The sequence below is a fragment of the Nannospalax galili genome, unplaced genomic scaffold, assembly GCF_000622305.1.
Source record: "Nannospalax galili isolate Female #2095 unplaced genomic scaffold, S.galili_v1.0 scaffold253, whole genome shotgun sequence".
In the NCBI taxonomy this organism is placed as follows: domain Eukaryota; kingdom Metazoa; phylum Chordata; class Mammalia; order Rodentia; family Spalacidae; genus Nannospalax; species Nannospalax galili.
In genome coordinates, this window is record NW_008335287.1 from 1316441 (window position 1) to 1335977 (window position 19537).

The following is a 19537-nucleotide window of genomic DNA, read 5'->3' on the forward strand; positions in this document are numbered from 1 at the left end:
AGAATTTTGTGTTCCTGAGTAGATACAGCCAGCCAGTGATAGAAGATTCAGTGAAGTTTTTTTAATGCAAGGATTACGTATAAGTTCTTCATTAAGTTTCACTGTCAGCAGATTCCAGACTAGATTTTTCTGTCAAATGTATTGAACAGCGTATTTCATAAGCCCCTGGTTGGATACTTGCATGAGAAGGGTTTTATATTTGATATTAGAGAAAGATGTGCTTTCCAGAAATACTCTGGTTACTTTTGATCTTTGGGAAAGTACTGGAGCAAGCCTCCCTACCCTGAGAGGTATGCAAAGAACCCTATAGGACACCTCTGGGAAAGAGCATACTCAGTGTGTCAGCAGCCTCTCTTTACAGTTCTATATGTTCTACATCTCTGTGAACTTAATTGTCACATGCTTATTCACTTTCTTGGCTTTATTTCTGAAAATTTGTCAAGATTTATGGATGTGCATGAGGTGATTTCTATGGAACTCACTGTGGTATTTAGGACTAAGCTTTGCATATAATGGACACTAAATTTTCATTGTCCAAAGTTTTTTTGGAGTAGAACTCTTATTTTCAAAGTAGACTTTAAAATTCTCAGTGTTGTTTTTTGTTTGTTTGTTTGTTTTTGTCTTTTTGAAGCAAGGTCTCCCTGTCGTCCCAGCTGTCCTCGAACTCACTTTGTAGACCAGGCTGGCCTTGAATTCACAGAGATCTGCCTGCCTCTTGCCTCCCAAGTGCTGGGACTACAAGCATGCACCACCACACCCGGCTTTGTTTGTTTCTTAATTACAAAAATAATACGTACTTCAGGTCAGAATAGAAGTTATCTAATGATACATACAGAAGTTATGTACTAGTTTTGTTCTTTTTAATGTTAGGTTCACACTTATAACATGATCTCTTTTCTTTCCAGTTACTGGACCATTATCTGAATTGCAAATAGCCTATGTGTGCAGAGAGACCTTACAGGTACCGTAATTGCTTATGTAGATAGAAAAGCAATTCCAATTAGAAAGGCAGTATCACAATAACTATAAAATGGTAGTTTGCCCAAAAGCAAGGGGGTGAAAGAAGATTATTTCCTTGTTAAGCTTTCATGTTTTTTCCAGTTAATTATTTATTTAATAACCACATAATTAGAAGAAGCATTTCATTGCAACAGCATTGTAAGCTTTCATGTTTTAATTCTGTAAAGGTAACTAATTTTTCATGAATAATTTACAAGAATTTATTTAAGCAGATACTGAGATGTGACTACTGGTGTTTTTCTTTGATGCTGATCATGTGTGGTAATATCTTTGGCAACCATGAGTTACTACTAACAGGCTAAGGAAAGCCATGCCAATGAATTGGTTTTTTTGTGAATGAATCTCTAGAACTCTCAATTATAATAACTTGGTAAGCTTTCCCCTCAAGTTTTAGGTAGTTAATGGAATCTCTTCTTCAGAACATGAGGGCTTTTGCCATTTATAAGTTCTGTATGATGCTAATACAGGTCTTTGATAACAGAACTCCCTTTTCTAAGTTTGCTTATTATTGTATTAAATATGTTTTTACTTCAGAGTCTATGAAAGCTTTAAGTATACTAAAGCATATCCTCACTAAAAGTCCAGGGTCCATGGCATTTCTCATAATTTTTTTTCAGTTCTCATTGCAAAAATTAGTATTAACAATACTGTTGATATACTTTAAAGCATTTAAATGAGTATAGATTATATAGTAGTGGGGGGGTGTCATCACTTATAGCTGACGTTTCCTCATTGGTACTTCTTTCCATATACTTCCTAGATTGTGCAGTTTAGAAGTGAAATTGATGTCTATATATGTAGTTATTATTTTTAAATGAAACTAAATTGGATTTTAAAAAAAGAATTCTAGTCACTTTAAAGAGTGCATTTCCCTGTGCTCTGAAACATACTGTTACAAATCTTAAAATGGAATTGCCGGGCGTGGTGGCACACACCTTTAACCCCAGCACTCGGGAGGCAGAGGCAGGCAGATCTCTTGTGAGTTCAAGGCCAGCCTGGTCTATATAGTGAGTTCCAGGACAGCTGGGGCTACAGGGAGATCCTGTCTCAACAAGACCAAAACAACAACAACAAAAAGAAGTAAATCTCTCTCTCCCTCTCTCTCTCTCTCGCTCTCGCTCTCGCTCTCGCTCTCTCTCTCTCTCTCTCTCTCTTTCTCTCTCCCCCTCCCCCTCCCATATGCGTGTGTATCTGTGTGTTTTGTTGTGTCTGTGTCTCTGTGTGTCTGTGTAGTCATGCTTTAGTGTTCATAAGAGGTTATTTCCAGGATCTCCAAGAATACCAAGATCTGTAGATGTTCAAGTCCTTTATATAAAATGATGTCTTATTTACATATAATCTGCACACATCCTCCTGAGTACTTAAGATCATCTGTAAGTTCCTTATAATAACTGGTGCAATGTAGATGTTATGTAAGTCATAGCTATTCTGCTGTTTAGGGCTGATGAGAAAAAAATCTGCATGTGCAGTTAGAGAAACAGCTTTTTTCTTAAATATTTTCAATGTACTTTTCTTTTAATCCATGTGTCCAGATAAGTATTTTATACTATTTTTTTCTGTCATATTTAATAACAGAAATATATTGTGTTTAATAAAATACAAACCAGGGGCTGGAAAGATGGCTAAATGGTTAAGAATGCTGTCTGCTCCTGAAGAGGACCTGGGTTCAAATCCCAGCACCCAAATAGCAGCTAGAAACTGTCTGTAATTCCAGTTCCAGGGGATCTGATACCCTCTTCAGACCTCCTCAGGCATTGTGACACTGTGCACTTACAAACATGCAGGCAATACACTTATACACATAAAATAAAAATAACAAAGCGAATATTCTAAAATAAAATACAAACCTAATCATGCATTCATAGCAAAGCATTAATATTTTTTTATTTTTTATATTTTAGTTTCTGAAGTTCTTTATTTCTTTAAGCAATGGATAGAGTTACTAACCCAAAGAGAAAGAAGAATTGGATTTGTACTCTGACCCCAGGTCTATGACTTTAGCCTCTTATATGGTTCTAGTTCCCCAGATAAGGCATGAAGTTTTACATAAGCAATGGCCTCCCAGATTTGTTACAATTTTAAAATTCTGTCAAGCTAACAGACTAGCACATTTGGCCAGAATGGAGTAATACAATGTAGCATTCACCATACCACCCAAAACAGGCAAAGAAACTAGGCAAAATATGTAGAACAGTGTTCTCAAGAAAGGAGAACCGGGTCATGACAGACAAGTCTTGAAAGGTAGGAAACAAATAAGGAAAGTTTTCTTTTCAGCTTACGGCCTTCAGGAGCACAGTACGGGACAGGACATTGAGTGCAGGGAGACCAAGGCAGCTAGAGTACTGCAGAGCATAGGGCATTTCTAATATAAGAAAGGTACAGTAGTCAAAAACTACAGTTCATAACATTGGTCATCCAAAGATTACCAAGCATGCAGAGAAGCACAGTAGGGAGAAAAATAGCAGAAGTTAAACCACAGCTGATAAAAATGCTGTGATGATTAGAACAGTGTAACAGTTATAAGATTTATAATTGAGATATGTAATCAGTTGGGCACAGCTATGGAAGATATTAAAGGCCAAATCCAACTCTCCAGATGAAAAGCATATGTAACACAATTAAAGGATGGAATGAATGGCTATGTCGATTTTTCCAAAATATATGTATGTGTGGATGAATATTCCTATATTGACAGTAGAAAATATCGTCGAAATAAAACAAAAACAAAATTTTTAAAATTAAGAGAACCCTATGTAGTGGTGTGATCTTTTGTCCCAGCTACTCAGGAAACTGAAGCAAGATAATCATGTGAACTCGGGAATTCTAGAGCAGTCTTCACAACATAGTAAGCTTCTGTCTCAAAAAATACACCTATATCAAGTTGCAGGGCAGTTTCATGGGTTTGTGTTCCCAAAGAAGAAGACACAAAAGGAAAGGCAAGCAATATTTGAAAAATTAAAAGCCAAAACATTCCGAATTCATAGAAACTGAGCCCATCAACCCAAAGCATTTAGTAAACTCTCAAGTACAGAAACATGAGGAAAACCACACTAAGTCACATCATCATCAAATTGTTCACTTGGTAAGAGAAAAATCTTAGAAACACTTAGAACAAAAGATAACATGTACAAAAGAACAAGATAGATGTTGGCAGATAGATTGCAAATGAGGAAACGGGCAAAATCTGCTTTCCCTTCAAGTTTAAATGTAGAAAGGATTTTGCCAACCTCGAAGTCAATACCTGGAGATAAGATCTTTCAAAACAAAGACAAAGTGTGTTAGTGACTCTTCTCATTATTGGCAAAAACAACTTAAAGAAGGAAGGATTTATTTGGGTTCATATTTTCAGAGAATACAATCCATCATAACAAGAAAGGCCTGATGAAATAGAGCCCTCAGTTGGTGGCAGTGTGAGCTTACAGCATGGCTTGTTCACATCTTGGCAGATCAGGAAGAAAAGAGCTAGGGTCAGAACCACAGGTTCAAGGCCTGGCCCCAGGAGCTTACTTGTGCTAGGTAGGCCCAGTGTCCCAAAGGAGATGTTCATACAAACGAGCTTTTGTGAGGGATATAACCATAATAAAATGATTTCCAGGGTTATAAAAGGTTATAAAAGGACTAATTACCAGCAGATCTATCCTACAAGAAATATGCCATGAAGTTCCAGTTTCTATTTAAAAGATTTAACAACAAAGATAATTAGTGTGTTGTAGAGTTTATAGCATGTATAAGTAAAATGTGTGATAATAACAGCATGTAAATGAAGAGAAGGTAGAATTGTATTCATAAAGTCCGTATACAAACAAAAACATTAAAATAAGTTAGCAAATAACGTGTGTGTGTGTGTGTGTGTGCGTGTGTGGTGTATAAAAAGAATTAATCCTAGAATGTAGAGTTCATTTAACACTAATCATTTCAGGTAATTAACTATAAACAAACTATAAAGAAAGCCACATGATGAACTAAAGTAACATTTAGCAAAATTCAGTGATTGTATTAGTTACTTTTCTGTTGCTGTGATAGAAACACCAAGGGAACTTATAAAAGGAAGAGTTTATTTAGCTTATAATTTCAAAGGAGCAAGAATCCATTGTGACGGGGAAGTACAGCAACAGAGGTGACTGGAATAGGAGCAGAAGCTAAGCACTCACATCTTCAAACAGACATAGGAAGCAGAGAGCAACTGGAGACCCCTGGCAAGACTTAAGAACTCTTTAAACCCGGCCCCAGTGACATGCTTCCTCCATTGTGGCCACATCTTCTAAGACCTCCCTAAACAGTGCCACCACATGGGGACAGAATGTCCAAACACTTGGAGCCTATGGGGGACATTCTCATTCAAACCACTTCAGTGTTCAATCCTGATAACAATTCTGAGCATACAGAAAGACAGCCACATGTTGTCCTTCACATGTGTTTTCTGGCTTCTGTTTTTTTATGTCTGTGTGTTTGTGTGGCCATGGAGGGTAGCCATGAGAGGAGAATGGCTTTGGGGAAAAGGGATAATAGATAGGAAAAAGTGGGGCAGATAACATGGAAACTTTATGTGGAGATGTGATGGGGAAATGAAGGAAAGGAAGGGGTAGAGGACAAGGCCTAACCAAAACTAAGGATGTATGGAAAGCTGTAAAGAAATCTGCTACTTTGTAAACCTTTAAAAAAACAAAAATTTTAAAATTCTGAGCAGGCAGTCCCTAGGAGCCAGCATGGGGTTGAGCTGGTTCTGTCCACCTCTGAGTTCTGACTCAGAAAGGCTGAACTTTTCCTTTTTCTTTGCTTCTGTCTTTCTCTTTCAAATGCTGGTCAGAGCCTAAGTAGGTTTTTTAATTCCCCAACTAACACTTACGGCTTCCTTGCTCTTTTTCTAGAGCTCTACCACCCTCTCACCATTTCACCAGCCTGCCATTTGATTCCCCCTGCTCATCTCCTCCACTCTTCTCCAGGCAGCTGTGAGATTTGCAGCTTGCCTGCCTTGGGATTTTCCTTTTAAACTCTAACAAGTTGTCCTCAAGCTTTAGAAAAAAAAAAAAGTCCAAGTATACATTTGAAATGGACTTGGTAAACTCAATGAAAAGCTTCTATGAAAACCCCACAACTAAATCTTATGTAGAAGACTGGCTAGATGCTTTTCTCCCAAGATGCAACAAGACAAGCATGTCAGCTCCAACTTTGTACTAGACGTTTCAGATATTATAAAAGGAAAAAAACAATAAAATAAAAGGACTCTAGTTTTGAGAATAGAATGCAAAACTCTTCTATCACAAGGCTACATACTCATCTATATAGAAAATGAAAAGGAAGCTACAAAGTAGCTACTAAGACTAATCAGGCCAGAATATTACAAGATTGCTACACAAAAATCAGTTGAATTTCTGCATAGTAACCACAGAATTAGAAATTCAAATTTAAAGAGAATGCTACTTACAGTAACAAAGAATATGATATTCTTATGGATATATATAGAGCAGAAGGTATATAAATACCTGCCTACTAACAGCCACAAAATTGCTGAGAGGAATTCAGGACCTAAGTAAAAGGACAACTATGCCGTTTTCATGGATTAGAAGAATAGTACTGTGAAGATGTTAATTCCAACCAGACTTTTATTTTTTAAAAGAAATTGACAAGCCAATCCAGGCACTGTAATCCCAGCACTCAGGAGGTAAGGCTGCCTAGGCTACCTACTGAAACCCTATGTGACTGGTGGTAGGAGTGGGAAGGAAGCAACAAGGACACTGGCAGCCTGATTCTAGAATTGCTATGGAAATGTAAAGCTCAGAGACTAGTCAGGTGACTTTGAAAACCTAGTGCAAAATGACAAGAGACCAGTTTTGGGGGGAAGAAGTGAAGAGCTATAAAGGAGCACCACAGAAGAAAACTTAGGGGAATGATCAGTGTATTCATTATCTTGGGATGTTAATGCTGTTTATAGTTTTGTCAGAAAATGAGGTAGAAAGCTTTACAGCATACTAAGCAGTAACTGTCTTTGATCCCAGCCCTCAGGAGGCAGAGGCAGGTGGTTCTCTGAGTTCAGGGCCTAGCGGGTTCCATCCCAGCTGGAGCTACAGGAAGACCCTGTCTCAGAAAAACAAGAAATTTTTTAAAAAAATAAAACTTTTCTAATTTTTTCTTATTCCGTATAATTTAAGTAGACATTTTATGAGTCCAATTTGCTGTTTTGCTAATGCATATTGTTTTTTAACTTCAGGGTCTTGCCTATTTGCATACTAAAGGCAAAATGCATAGAGATATCAAAGTAAGTTCATCTAATATATTTAAATTGACCTTTGTTTTGGAAGAAACTTTATGATGTTAGTCTAATAGTATTTGTACTTTTGTTTTAGGGTGCAAATATCTTATTAACAGACCATGGTGATGTAAAATTGGGTATGTTATTTCAAGCTCTTAAAATTTTTACCAGAAACTTTAATAAAATGTTAAGTGCTAATTAACTTTGTATAGGTTTAATTTCATATTTATTCACTAAATTTTATTCAACTTAATTTTTTTTTTTTTTTTTTTTTTTTTTTTTTTTTTTACTCATGTACCCCAGGCTGGCCTAGAACTCATTATGTAGCAGAGAATGACCTTGAACTTCTGATCTTTCTGCATCTCTCCAAGCACTCTACTAACTGAGCTGCATCCCCAACCCTTCAAACTTCTAACTTAATCTTAGAGGTGAAAAAGCCATATTTATAGAGCTATTAATCATATTATTTATGGTAGAAAAATACAGACCTAGCAATAGAAAAACTGCTAACCTATAATTTATTCATGGAATACTCTAAAAGTTATTAATATTTATGAAGAATATGTGAGTAAAATATGGTATAGTAAATGACAAAAATGAACTAGATATATACTTAATTTTATAACTGTTTAACAACACATATAAACATTTATATACATAGGAAAAAAGACTAAAAAATCGATTAAAGGAGTATGTTTTCCCTGTGTGTTTAGTTTTGCCTTTTTGCCCCCAAATTAACTTCAGTATGCTTGTAATAAAAGTAATTTTATTAGCTTTGCTCTTATAAAGTACAATTTCATTCTTGTAAAATTCCAATAAATTTTCTTTTAATGAGTATGTTATAAACTAAGCAAGAAGAGAGGTAGGAGTTCAGTTTTTTCCAGATATTCTTGACATTAATGTCTAAATTATTATTAATGTTATGTGGAAGGATGAAACTTAGAAATGTTCATTGTAGTGGGAGTGGTGGAGCACACCTTTATTTCCCAGCACTTGGGAAGCAGAAGCAGGCAGATCTCTAAAAGTTGGAGACCAGCCTGGTCTACATAGTGAGTTCCAAGCCAGCTAAGACTACAGGGAGACCCTGTCTCAAAACAAAAAAAAAAAGAAAAAAAAAAGAAAGAAAAAAGAAATGCTCGTTGTATCAGAAAGAGCTAAAATTTTCTGTTCTATTTTTTCTTCACTAGCTGATTTTGGTGTGGCTGCAAAAATAACAGCTACCATTGCAAAGAGAAAGTCTTTCATCGGCACCCCTTATTGGTAAGGCATTATTGTAGTTGCCCTTTGTCGATGTTCATTACTTCATGGTTTGTACTCAGTCTTGATACTTGATAACATAAGTGATCATTAAAGGCCAAAAGACTTGCATGCATGCTGCTTGATGCTGTCCTAACTCTGATTGAGTTTGGGAACTTTGGTTCTTTATATTGATCAGCTTTCCCCATGGTGAAGTGCTGATTTCTATCCCAGGGCTCCAGTGTTGAGAGGTTTGAAATTTTTAAAAGAAAGAATTCCAGGAACTCTTCCAATTTTCTGTTCTTATCAAGGACTATACTTCTGATTGTTGAAATCCGTACATCCTACATTAATCTCCACCATCCCCATACTCATGCTGTATCCTACTGGTGACTAAATATGATTTTCATTATTGAAAAATAGTTAACATATAATAAAAGATCTCATTCTATTTCAGTATGAGCTGAGCATGGTGGGTCATATGCCTATATTTTCAGCATGATGGAGGCTAAAGCAAAAAGGATTGAGTATGAGGGCAACCTGGGCTACATTATGAGACTCTGACTCAAAAAATAATAATAAATAAGTAAAGTATGGAATATCAAAATTCCTTAATATTTAAAATAATTTAGTGAATGTTATAGCAGATGACATTTAAAGTTTGTATTAAATGTGAGGTTTGTTAATATACAGTGCTTGGATAATTTATTGTTTTGAGAATAAAGTAATTTTATACTTAATAAGTAATGCCAAAATAAATATATATGGAAAGAGTTAGATATAAAACTAAAGAGTTAGGGTCTAGAGACATAACTCAGTTGGTAGAGAGTTTCTCCAGCATGCAGGATCTCCAGTACCACATTGCTGGGGCATGGTAGCACACACACCAGCACTTGAAAGGAAAGGGCAGGATCAGAAATTCAATTTCATCTCAACTAAAAGTGAATTTCAGACCAGACTGAGATACATGAAATTCTGTCTCAAAAAAGAAAGGGGATAGGAGAAAGTGGGGAGGAGAAAAAAGGGAGGGAAAGGAAAAAAAAGAATTGATGAAGTTTTATGGACATAAAACTTTCAAGGAAAAGGTTGATCATTCACATAAAAATTTAAAGTTTATATGTCTACCAGCTGATTTTTTTTAAGGCAAGTAAAATACAGGAAATACTGGCTAATTAGACCAAGCTAAGGAAACCTGTTTAATATATGAGTTCTTGTGTCATTAAAAAGAATGTCTTTTGAGCAAAGGAATTTTTAAAATAACATATGTAAGAAGCCATAAAATAAGTGTTTCCCTTGTTGAACATAAACACAAATAAATTATACGCTTTTCTGTCAAACTGGAAAATATTTGGAATCAATATTCCATTACTAAATATATGATAGTGAAAGTGAAAATTGGTAAAACAATTTTTAAAAATAATTTCACAGTGTTTCTAAAAACCTGTAACAGTGTTGATATTCATTAGTGTCAGTGCTTCCACTTGTAGGAATTTAGAGGAATACACATTTTTATACATAAAGAGCTTTGCAGTAATATTTTAATATGAAAAATTGAGGGAAAACGTGGCTGGAATAAACCAAGAGAATTAGACATATCAATTCAAAGGAGTATCGTGCTATTATTAAAAATTATGCTGTAAAAGATGAATGGTTAGCAGTTAGACTCAAGATAGACATAACTAAAACTCAGGATTAAAATTGGCAAATGGAATAGAGTTTCATTCTATAAGAGGTATTGTACCTCTAAGTAAAAAGTATGGATGAGGGGCTAGAGAGATGGCTCAGCGGTTAAGAACACTGGTTGTTCTTGCAGAAGACCCAGGTTTGAATCCCAGCACCCACGTGGCAGCTAACAGTTGTCCATAACTCCAGTCCCAGGGGATCCGACAGCCTCCTCTGACCTCCAAGGGCATTGCAGTACACGGGTGCATTTACCTACATGCAGGCAATACACGCATACACATAAAATAAAAATAATAAAATTTAAAAAAGTTTTTAAAAAATAGATGAAAAATAAGTGAAATATTGGCTATCTTTGGTTGAGATCACAACTTGTTTGCTTCCATATTTTTCTTGTATCTCAAATTCTCTTCATTGAGCAATACCACTTTTAATACCAAAAAAGACCCTGGTAAATGTCCTTTGAATAAAAGTTAAATACATAGACAACTTAGATTACTTATAGAATTTTCAACTCAGTACTGATTTCCTTCCTCAGACTCCTATAATTATCTTCTGTTGTAAACATCACCTGTGGTCAAAATTAGCTAATTCTGTACCTTGATTATACCCTGTGAAATACTGCTACTTCAGCTGTGGACTGTCCTTCTTTGATAACCTTTTTCCGTGCCTAAGTTCTTGTCTGCTTTTATGAGGGGCATACTCCCTCACCTGTGCCACACAGGTTAATCTAAACTGTTCCCTGTTGAGCTAAGAACAACAACAGTGTCAGTCAGGTTGGCATTCCAATTAGCCACACAATCTCATTCCAGTAGAGGACATGAAGTTGATTTGCTGCTTCTGGGCACCAGCTCAGCCTCTTTCCAGTCTGAAACTGGCCTCAGTTATCTGGCTCAATGGCAATTATTTCCTTCTCTTTTTTTCTACCCCCATTATTATGTATATAGCACTTACATACAGTGTATACATTTACATGTTAGCCTTTTTAATGTTCACATTTGGAAGGACTGGGAGTATAACTCATTGCCAGAGCACTTGGCTGGCATGCTCAGGCAGGGTTCAATCCCCAACACCACAAGAAAGCTAAAACAATGTTAGTATACGTACTTTATAGCCTCACTTTAGTACCTATGTACTGTATTCCACATTTAAGTTGAGATACAATGTGTAACTCAACTGAGGTAGGTTCCAGTGTTTTTGTGCATGTAAAAGCAATTTGTAACCTATGACTACTCAATATAAATGTAAATTAATAAACTTTAAACAGGAAATATAAGAGTTTCCCTAAACATTGCCACCTATACCTTAAAACTTTAGATGTTATCACTGTATATCAAAATCCTTTATCTTTTTTCCCTTATTTGTGTTTATTTGGGGAGCTCTTAGCAGGGGCAAGGTATTGGGACAGGACTTGCTATATAGATCAGGCTTCCCTTAAACTCAGGGTATTCCTGCCTCAGCCTCCTAAGGGCTGGAATTACAGGTGTGTGTCACCATACCTTCTTTTTGATGTTGTTCTCTAACCCACCTGCCTGCCTGGCTTCATCCCTCACACTGTACTTGATAAAGGAATGAGTTTTACATTAAGTTTGCCTCCATGATTAAATCTTTCAGTGGGTCCGCATCATTTTCACAAGAAAATCTCAACTTACTTGTATAATGAGTACAACTTACTTGTATAATGTGTTCCTCATAATCCAGCCCCTAAATTGACAGTTCATTTTCTGTACACTTTCTAGACCCTCCAAGCCCTGTGTTGTGAAGGATATTTTTTCATTTCCTATCACGCTTACACTTTTTTTACCATGTGCAGTTGTGACTCCAGACAGGAGCCAAAGAGGAAATGTACAGTCTCTTCTCTGGGTTTTATGGAGAGTGCCTTTACTCTTCTATGTCAACCTTAAAAGGGCACAGGAGACGGGCGTGGTGGCGCACGCCTTTAATCCCGGCACTCGGGAGGCAGAGGCAGGCAGATCTCTGTTAAAAAGTCATATGGAAACCTAATCCTACACAAGCAAATGGACTTACTCTATAATGGGGGATAATGCCCCCATCAGACACCATAGACCAATAAAAAAAAAGGCAAAGGAAAGGGCAATCATACTTAGATTTTTGTAAAATAAAATTAATTACTAAAAATTGATGATGCATTTGGATAAGTGAGAATGCTTACTGTTTCTGTGCACTGTATCAACAGCAACCAGCAGTGCATTGCCCCATCCCAGTGTGTATGTCACATACTGAGTCACGCTGTCCCCTCACTCAGGTGTTCCCTGCGCTCTTCTTATCTCCCAGCATTTGTTGAAGTTTCCTCTGAAACTCCATACTCAACTTCCTGTTGATTCATTCTTTCACCTCCTTTGGAAACTTTTCTTTGACCTTCACAAGGCTTTAGGTATTCTTTAACATTCACTTAACACAGTCGAAAGTAAAACTTAGAGTAGGCAGAGGAGGAAATGCATGAATTTTAGAAGACTGTGTGGCATATGTCTCTGTGTATGTGTATGTGGTATTTGTTTAAATCTTTACTGGTAAGGTCTCCTCTTTCCTAGTAAATACCTCTCAGCCTCTTTCTCTCTCTGAGCATGTCAAAAAGTACTTTATATCACCTTTAAGAACAAAAAATGCTATAGTCATTACTTTCTTCTAGGATGGCCCCAGAAGTTGCAGCAGTGGAGAAAAATGGTGGCTACAACCAACTTTGTGATATCTGGGCAGTAGGAATAACAGCAATTGAACTTGGAGAGCTTCAGCCACCTATGTTTGATCTTCATCCAATGAGGTGTTCTCGTTATTTACAATTACGCAGTTATTAAATACATTGGGGAAGGTGAAGTACTAATAACTCAGGAATTACAAACTAATTTTTTAGTATAGCAAAAGAGTAAAGGTATTGTAAGGTTCTCCAGTAATGTCATATAAGACCTCAGGGGCTGGATAGATGGTTCAGTGGTTAGGGTCCTTGTCGCACAAGTATGAGGACCTGGGTTTGTGTCCCCAGCACCCTCATGAAAGCTGAGCAATGGCAGCACATACCTGTACCTGTTATGCTGGGGTGATAGGGACAGGCACATCCTCAGAATGTGCTTGTTAGCCAGTCTAAACAAAACAGTGAGCTCCAGGTTCAGTGAGAGAACCTGTCTCAAAAACTAAAGTGGAGAATGATAGAGGAAGACAGCCAAAATCAACCTCTGCCCTCTGTGCACACATGCACAGACAAGCAGGCACACACACACACACACACACACACTCCCACTCGTATAGCTGCTTCCCCAAACAACAGAATGAGTTGTCTGTCCTGCTCGAAGTGTTCCCATCAAGAAAATTTCTCTTAATAATCATACTAGGGTTATTATTAAATTATCATTAAGCTAGTCTTTGGGGGCCTTTATATTAATTCTTCCATCTTGTTTAATTGTTTTAATCAATTTGAAATTATAAGTAGTAGAGCATACATTTGCTCCTTTTGTTCTGATTTGAGTAGCCTTTACTCTTTTAGGGATAGTGAAGTACCTCTGTTTAGTATAATATTAAGTCACTTAGGTTTTATGATATGTTCCAGGAAAAGAAATTGAAGGCTTTTGAAAAGGTTTTTTGATATTTTGAAGGAAAAGATATATTGGACAAAACTTTAAACAGTGTAATAATGCAAATCGCCAAGATGGGGAGAATGTCAGCAACATATGATTGACCACAGATTATCATGTGCTATACAGAGCACTATTCAAAGTCTAAAAGCAAAGATAGCTTGTGTGCAAGAGCCAGATACTGAAGCAGCACCTGGAAAATGAAAGGTCTACCAGCTAAAAGATAGTTACTGTTAACTAGAATGCAAACTTAGGTACAGACCTTTAAGAAAATAATATTGTGTCTCACTGAACATAAGCCAAGCTAGAAGAGAACTCAGTCTATGCAATCATAATTACATAATGTTCATCATATATTCAGTGATTCCACTACTCAGGAAATTAGACTTAAGTTATTTTTTTAAAAAACAACAAAATCAGGGGCTGCAAGATTGCTCCGCAGGTTAAGGATACTAGCCACGAAACCTGACTACCTGAATAACTGAGTTTGATCCCAAACCCACCTGGCAGAAGAATAGAACCGACTCCTGCAAGTTCTCTGTCATGACCTTCTGACACTAAATAAGTAAATGTAAAATAATTTTTTTAAGGAAAGAAAAGCTAAGAAGTATCCATTTGCAATTAACTAGGGGGAAATAATCTAAGCATCTTTGTATATTATTAAACAGATTATTTAGCAGTTGAGGCAACTATTATGTATAAAGCAAAGGAACCTGGAAAGTTGATTAGTAATAAAAAAAAAAAGCAGAACATAGTCTTATTACCTGATGAAATAATGTAACAATTCGCATTTGGATAAAGGCTTTTTTTAAAAGATGAATTTTTATATAAAAAGGAAAAGAAAAATACCTTTGATATATTCAATAAAAGGTCAAAAATTTGGCCAGGGAGCTGGAGAGATGGCTCAGCAGTTAAGAACACTGGCTATCCTTGCAGAAGACCCAGGCTCAAATCCCAGCACCCACATGGGAGCTAACAACTGTCTGTAACTCCAGTTCCAGGGGATCCGACAGTCTCTTCTGTTCTCTGTGGGCATTGCATGACACAGGTGCACTTACCTGCATGCAGGCAATACACACATCACATAAAAATAATAAATAAAATAATAAGAAAAGAAAAAGAAATTTGGCCAGGCATGGTGGTGCATGCCTTTAATTCCAGCTCTCCAGAGACATAAGCAGGTAGATCTCTGTGAGTTCAAGGCCAGCCTGGCCTACATAGTTTCAGATCAGTTGGGGCTGCAGGGGGATCCTGCCTCAAAAAGAGTAAAAAAAAAAAAAGAAGAAATTTGGGGGGGCGGGGCTGGAGAGATGCCACAATAATTAAGAGCACTGGCTGCCCCTGCAGAGGACTCAGGTTCATTTCTCAACACCCGTATAGCAGATAAAAACCATCCATAACTCCAGTTCCAGAGAACCCCAACACCCCCCTCAGGCCTCTGTGGGCATTGCACACATGTGGTACACTTAGATATGTGCATACAAAACACTCATAATATTGAACTTTAAAAATAATTGAGCAAAAAAATCTACAAAAAGATACAGGATTTTTTACTGAAATAGCATTTTCAGCATTCTTTAAACCTTCTTTTTTCTACTCCATCAGCCATAGGAAAAAAAGGTGAAGTCATGGACAGATTCCTCTTGTACATTGACATATGTATAGTGAGACAATATGGGAATTTATTATTCATATAAAGGAAACAGATCAGGAAATGAATTTAATTTGCTATAATAATTTTAGTTGCTAGGCTTAATGTTAAAGTAATGTTAATGTTAATGCCATTGCTGTGCTATAGAATAATATATAATTACATAACAATGCTTAAAATGTATTAGTTAATATAGGTGAATAAGGGCTTGTTAATAGTTCAGTGGTAGAAGTGCTAGCATAGAATGTGCAAGGCCCAGGTTTGACCCCCAGTGTCATAAGAAAACAAAGTATTTTGAAACATTTCATTCCCTTAGCCCAAAGCAGTTTTTCAGTGCCTTCCTATGTTTTAGATAAAATCATTATAGAACATTCACCTGACTGCTAGATAAAGTATTAAAAGCATTTTAGTATTGTCCTTTAACTGAAATTTTTATTTCAGGGCTCTCTTCTTAATGTCAAAAAGTAATTTTCAGCCTCCGAAACTAAAGGATAAAACAAAATGGTGAGTTAAAGAATATATAATTGTATAGAATTTAACAGGTTCAGTCCCTTACTTCATAAATGATGAAACTAAGGCTCACAGACATTAAGCAGCTTGCACAGTGTTGCCCAGCTCTTTATCTGTGAAGGTGTGACAAGGATCTAGGTTTATTTTCTAGTCAGTGGATTTTATAATCCATTGCAGGTACATCTCTGTGTTCAAGACCAGCCTGGTTTACATAGCAAGTTCCAAGCCAGCCAGGGCTACAGAGAGATTATGTCACCAAGAAAAAAAAAATCATAAAGGAAGGGATTTGAAATGAATACATGAAGATTTTGGAAATTTACATTTTTTGCCCTGTATTTTTTAAAGTTTTTATTTATTGTTTATATTTTGTGTGTGTGTGTGTGTATGAATGAATGAATGAATGAATGAATGAATGCCTGCACGTGTGTAAGTACACCCATGTCATGCAATGCCTGAGGAAGTCAGAAGAGGGCATCAGATTCCCTGGGACTGGAGTTAGTGGACAGTTGTTCGCCATCATGTGGGTGCTGGTAATTGAACCTGGGTCCTCTACAAGAGCACTCAGTGCTCTTAAGCGCTGAGCCATCTGTCCAACCCCTGCCCTATATTTTTTGTATTTTTTTACATCTATTAATTACATATTATCTTTTATGGAATGTGGCACTTGAAAAGGTTTCCCAGATATTCTCACACTTAAAATCAATCTGTTAGTTTTGTTCTTCCTTCCTTCCGTAATGCTCAAAGGAATTATTGCTTATTCTTTTCCTAATCTTTTCTCTCTCTCTCTCTCTCTCTCTCTCTCTCTCTCTCTCTCTCTCTTTGGGAGGAGGGGGTCTTTTTTGAGACAGGGTCTTGCTGCAGCCCCAGCTGACCTGGAACTTACTATGTAGACCAGGCTGGCCTTGAACTCACAGAGATCCGCCTGCCTCTGCCTCCCAAGTGCTGGAACTAAAGGTATGCGCCACCACACCTGGCTTTTTCTTTTTTCTATCATTGTAGTTCATAAGTGTGTCATCAATTAGATGGTTAAAAAAAATGGAAATTTTTTTCTGGTAATAATCTTCTACATATATTTTTAAATAGATCAGGCAAATAAAAGTTTCTACATTCATAAATACAGTTCTTTATGTAGATATATGAATTTCTTGATGGTCCATGAGTTTCCAAAGTGTGTGTCTATTTTTCTGATTAGGTGGTCCATGCTCTATTTCAGATTCTAGTAGCTCCTCCCTCAAGTAGAAGCTGATCTGCTTTATGTGTCGTAACCTATCTGGGTACAGTTTCATTTAGGATCAAGGTCATTCTTCAGATGATGGCAAGAGTAAAAAGCAAATCATCTGTAGTGGCTATGTTCTTTAGTATTGACACTGACTTACTACTTCTTGCTGCCCTGCATTCTTAGCTATTTGAAATAGAAGGGCTTTATGACCAGAATGCCTTAATATTCACCCAGGAACAAATGAGTATTGGGTATCAATACTAAATCACTGTCATATTCCAGAGCAGTCATTACCAGTCTCAGATACTGTTTCTCTCTAATGATGTCTATCACAAGCCACCAATGGAAATGTAGTACTTTTATTTCTCTGCTGAAAAGTGCTGAGTGGTTGTCAGTGGCAGTTACTAAGGAAAGTTTCTTTGGTTCTTAATCATTATCTCCCATAGTGGAATCTTGGCAGTGGTAGAAAGAAACCATTTATCATTGATTATGATTCTTTTAATATTTTTCTTCTCCCTTTCTCTGCTTCATCAATGCAGATAGCAGGAAAATCTTTTTGGTTGCTAAAATCCTCACTTTTTTTGTGCTTTTTCCAAGAATTCCAGTAGCCCTTTTAGAATTTAAATAGTTTCTTATATTACCCTCCCTATCCTCCATGCCATTCAGCTGTTTGGGTATAGGAAAGTTTAAAATGTTATATAAGTTAGTCAATAAGAGAAGGACATATGGGGCTGGAGATATGGCTCAGTGGTTAAGAACACCGGTTTTTGTTCTTGCAGAAGACCCGGGTTCGAATCCCAGCACCCACATGGCAGCTAACAGCTGTCCATAACTCCAGTCCCACGGGATCTGACAGCCTCTTCTGACCTCTGCGGGCATTGCACAACACGGGTGCACTTACCTACATGCAGGCAATACATGCATACACATAAAAATAATAAATATTTTTTAAAAAGGAAAAGGACATTTGGCTTCTAGATGTAGTACTGAAAAGAAGAACTTGTAAGTGCTGGGAATCTAACCCCAGTCCTCTGCAAGAGCAGCCAGTGCTCTTAAACTGCTGAGCCATCTCTCTATCCCCTAGTATAATTTTTTTAGGTTGTATATCACTGTTAATAACATTAAGAGACAAAACTGATCACATCCACACAAGGAATACACTATGTTTGAGGTTTAATTTTTTTGGCTTATGTAGAACTAAGAGGCCTAAGGGGGCAAAAATCCTGTTTCAACCTTTCTAATGGTTCCAAAAAAACTAACATTAACGAAATATTTTTGTACCTGTCTATTTTTATTTAAAGGTCATCAACATTCCATAATTTTGTCAAAATAGCACTAACTAAAAACCCTAAAAAAAGACCAACTGCTGAAAGACTTCTAACGGTAAGTCGTTGAAATTACAGAGATTCCTTTAGTTATGCAATAATTAGATATAATGTTTTTAATATACAAGGGGTCAGCAAAATTACTACTTCTAAATATTTCTAGTTTGCTGGACTGTTGATTCTTATTGCAACTACTTCTGCAACTGTAACAAAAAACTAGCCATAGATAGTATAGTGGGTATAGTTTTAACACCCAACAAAACTTTACTTGCTAAAGTAGGCAGTATACCACATTTTGCCCTAGGACTGTAGTTTGATGTCCCCTGCCTTTGAGAAAACTCTTAAAAATGGTTCCATCTAAAATTGATTGCTTTTCTTAGTTTCGTATGTGGATTTATAATGTGCTTTGCATGTATGTGTATGTGTAAAATATTTTATGTGAGAAATTAATGAGCATAACAACCTAAGATATTTAACTGATTTAAATGAATGCAAATGAAGTTATAATTTTATAATGTAATATAGATTAGATAACTTTACAGAGAGAAATGATTCATGTTCTAACTTTGTATCACAAATGATTTTCAGTTATATGTAATTATGGAGTCACTGATTATTTCTAATCTGTCCCCAACCCCCCATGCTTACTTCTTCTTACAAGTTACTGATTGAAAAGGAACAAAGAACATTTTTTTATTAGCTGCAGGTGTGAAGGCACATTCATGAAGTTTTATTAGTTTTATTTTGTTTGATTTTCACATAGCATACTTTCGTTGGGCAGTCAGGTCTGTCTCGGGCCCTAGCAGTTGAGCTGTTGGACAAAGTGAGCAATCCGGACAACCATGCACATTACACTGAAGGAGATGACGATGACTTTGAGGTAAGGAAGTGTTTGCAGCCTAATGTTTGGAAACAAATGTTGAATATGGCTTTATAGCTTTTTTTTTTTTTTTTTTTTTTTTTTTTTTAAACACTTGTCCCGGGGGGCCCACACCTAAATTTGAGCTCTCGCGTCCCCGTATTTCCCAAAATCCCCCCCCCTCCCCTCCCCGCAGTCGG

The 19537-nt window shown here is 36.7% G+C and overlaps 1 protein-coding gene and 1 pseudogene across 1 annotated transcript in view; one reads left to right on the forward strand and one right to left on the reverse strand.

Moving 5' to 3' along the window:
- Map4k5 (mitogen-activated protein kinase kinase kinase kinase 5) overlaps nucleotides 1–19537 on the forward strand; it is a 138104-nt gene that overhangs the window by 63758 nt on the left and 54809 nt on the right. Inside the window, exons 6-13 of the mRNA XM_008829845.3 lie at nucleotides 906–961; nucleotides 7229–7276; nucleotides 7365–7407; nucleotides 8458–8530; nucleotides 12837–12968; nucleotides 15866–15928; nucleotides 18455–18536; nucleotides 19242–19358. Coding sequence (XP_008828067.1) covers nucleotides 906–961; nucleotides 7229–7276; nucleotides 7365–7407; nucleotides 8458–8530; nucleotides 12837–12968; nucleotides 15866–15928; nucleotides 18455–18536; nucleotides 19242–19358 — 614 coding nt within the window. The remainder of the gene's footprint in view (nucleotides 1–905; nucleotides 962–7228; nucleotides 7277–7364; nucleotides 7408–8457; nucleotides 8531–12836; nucleotides 12969–15865; nucleotides 15929–18454; nucleotides 18537–19241; nucleotides 19359–19537) is intronic.
- Nucleotides 11998–12098, reverse strand: LOC115069773 (annotated as a pseudogene).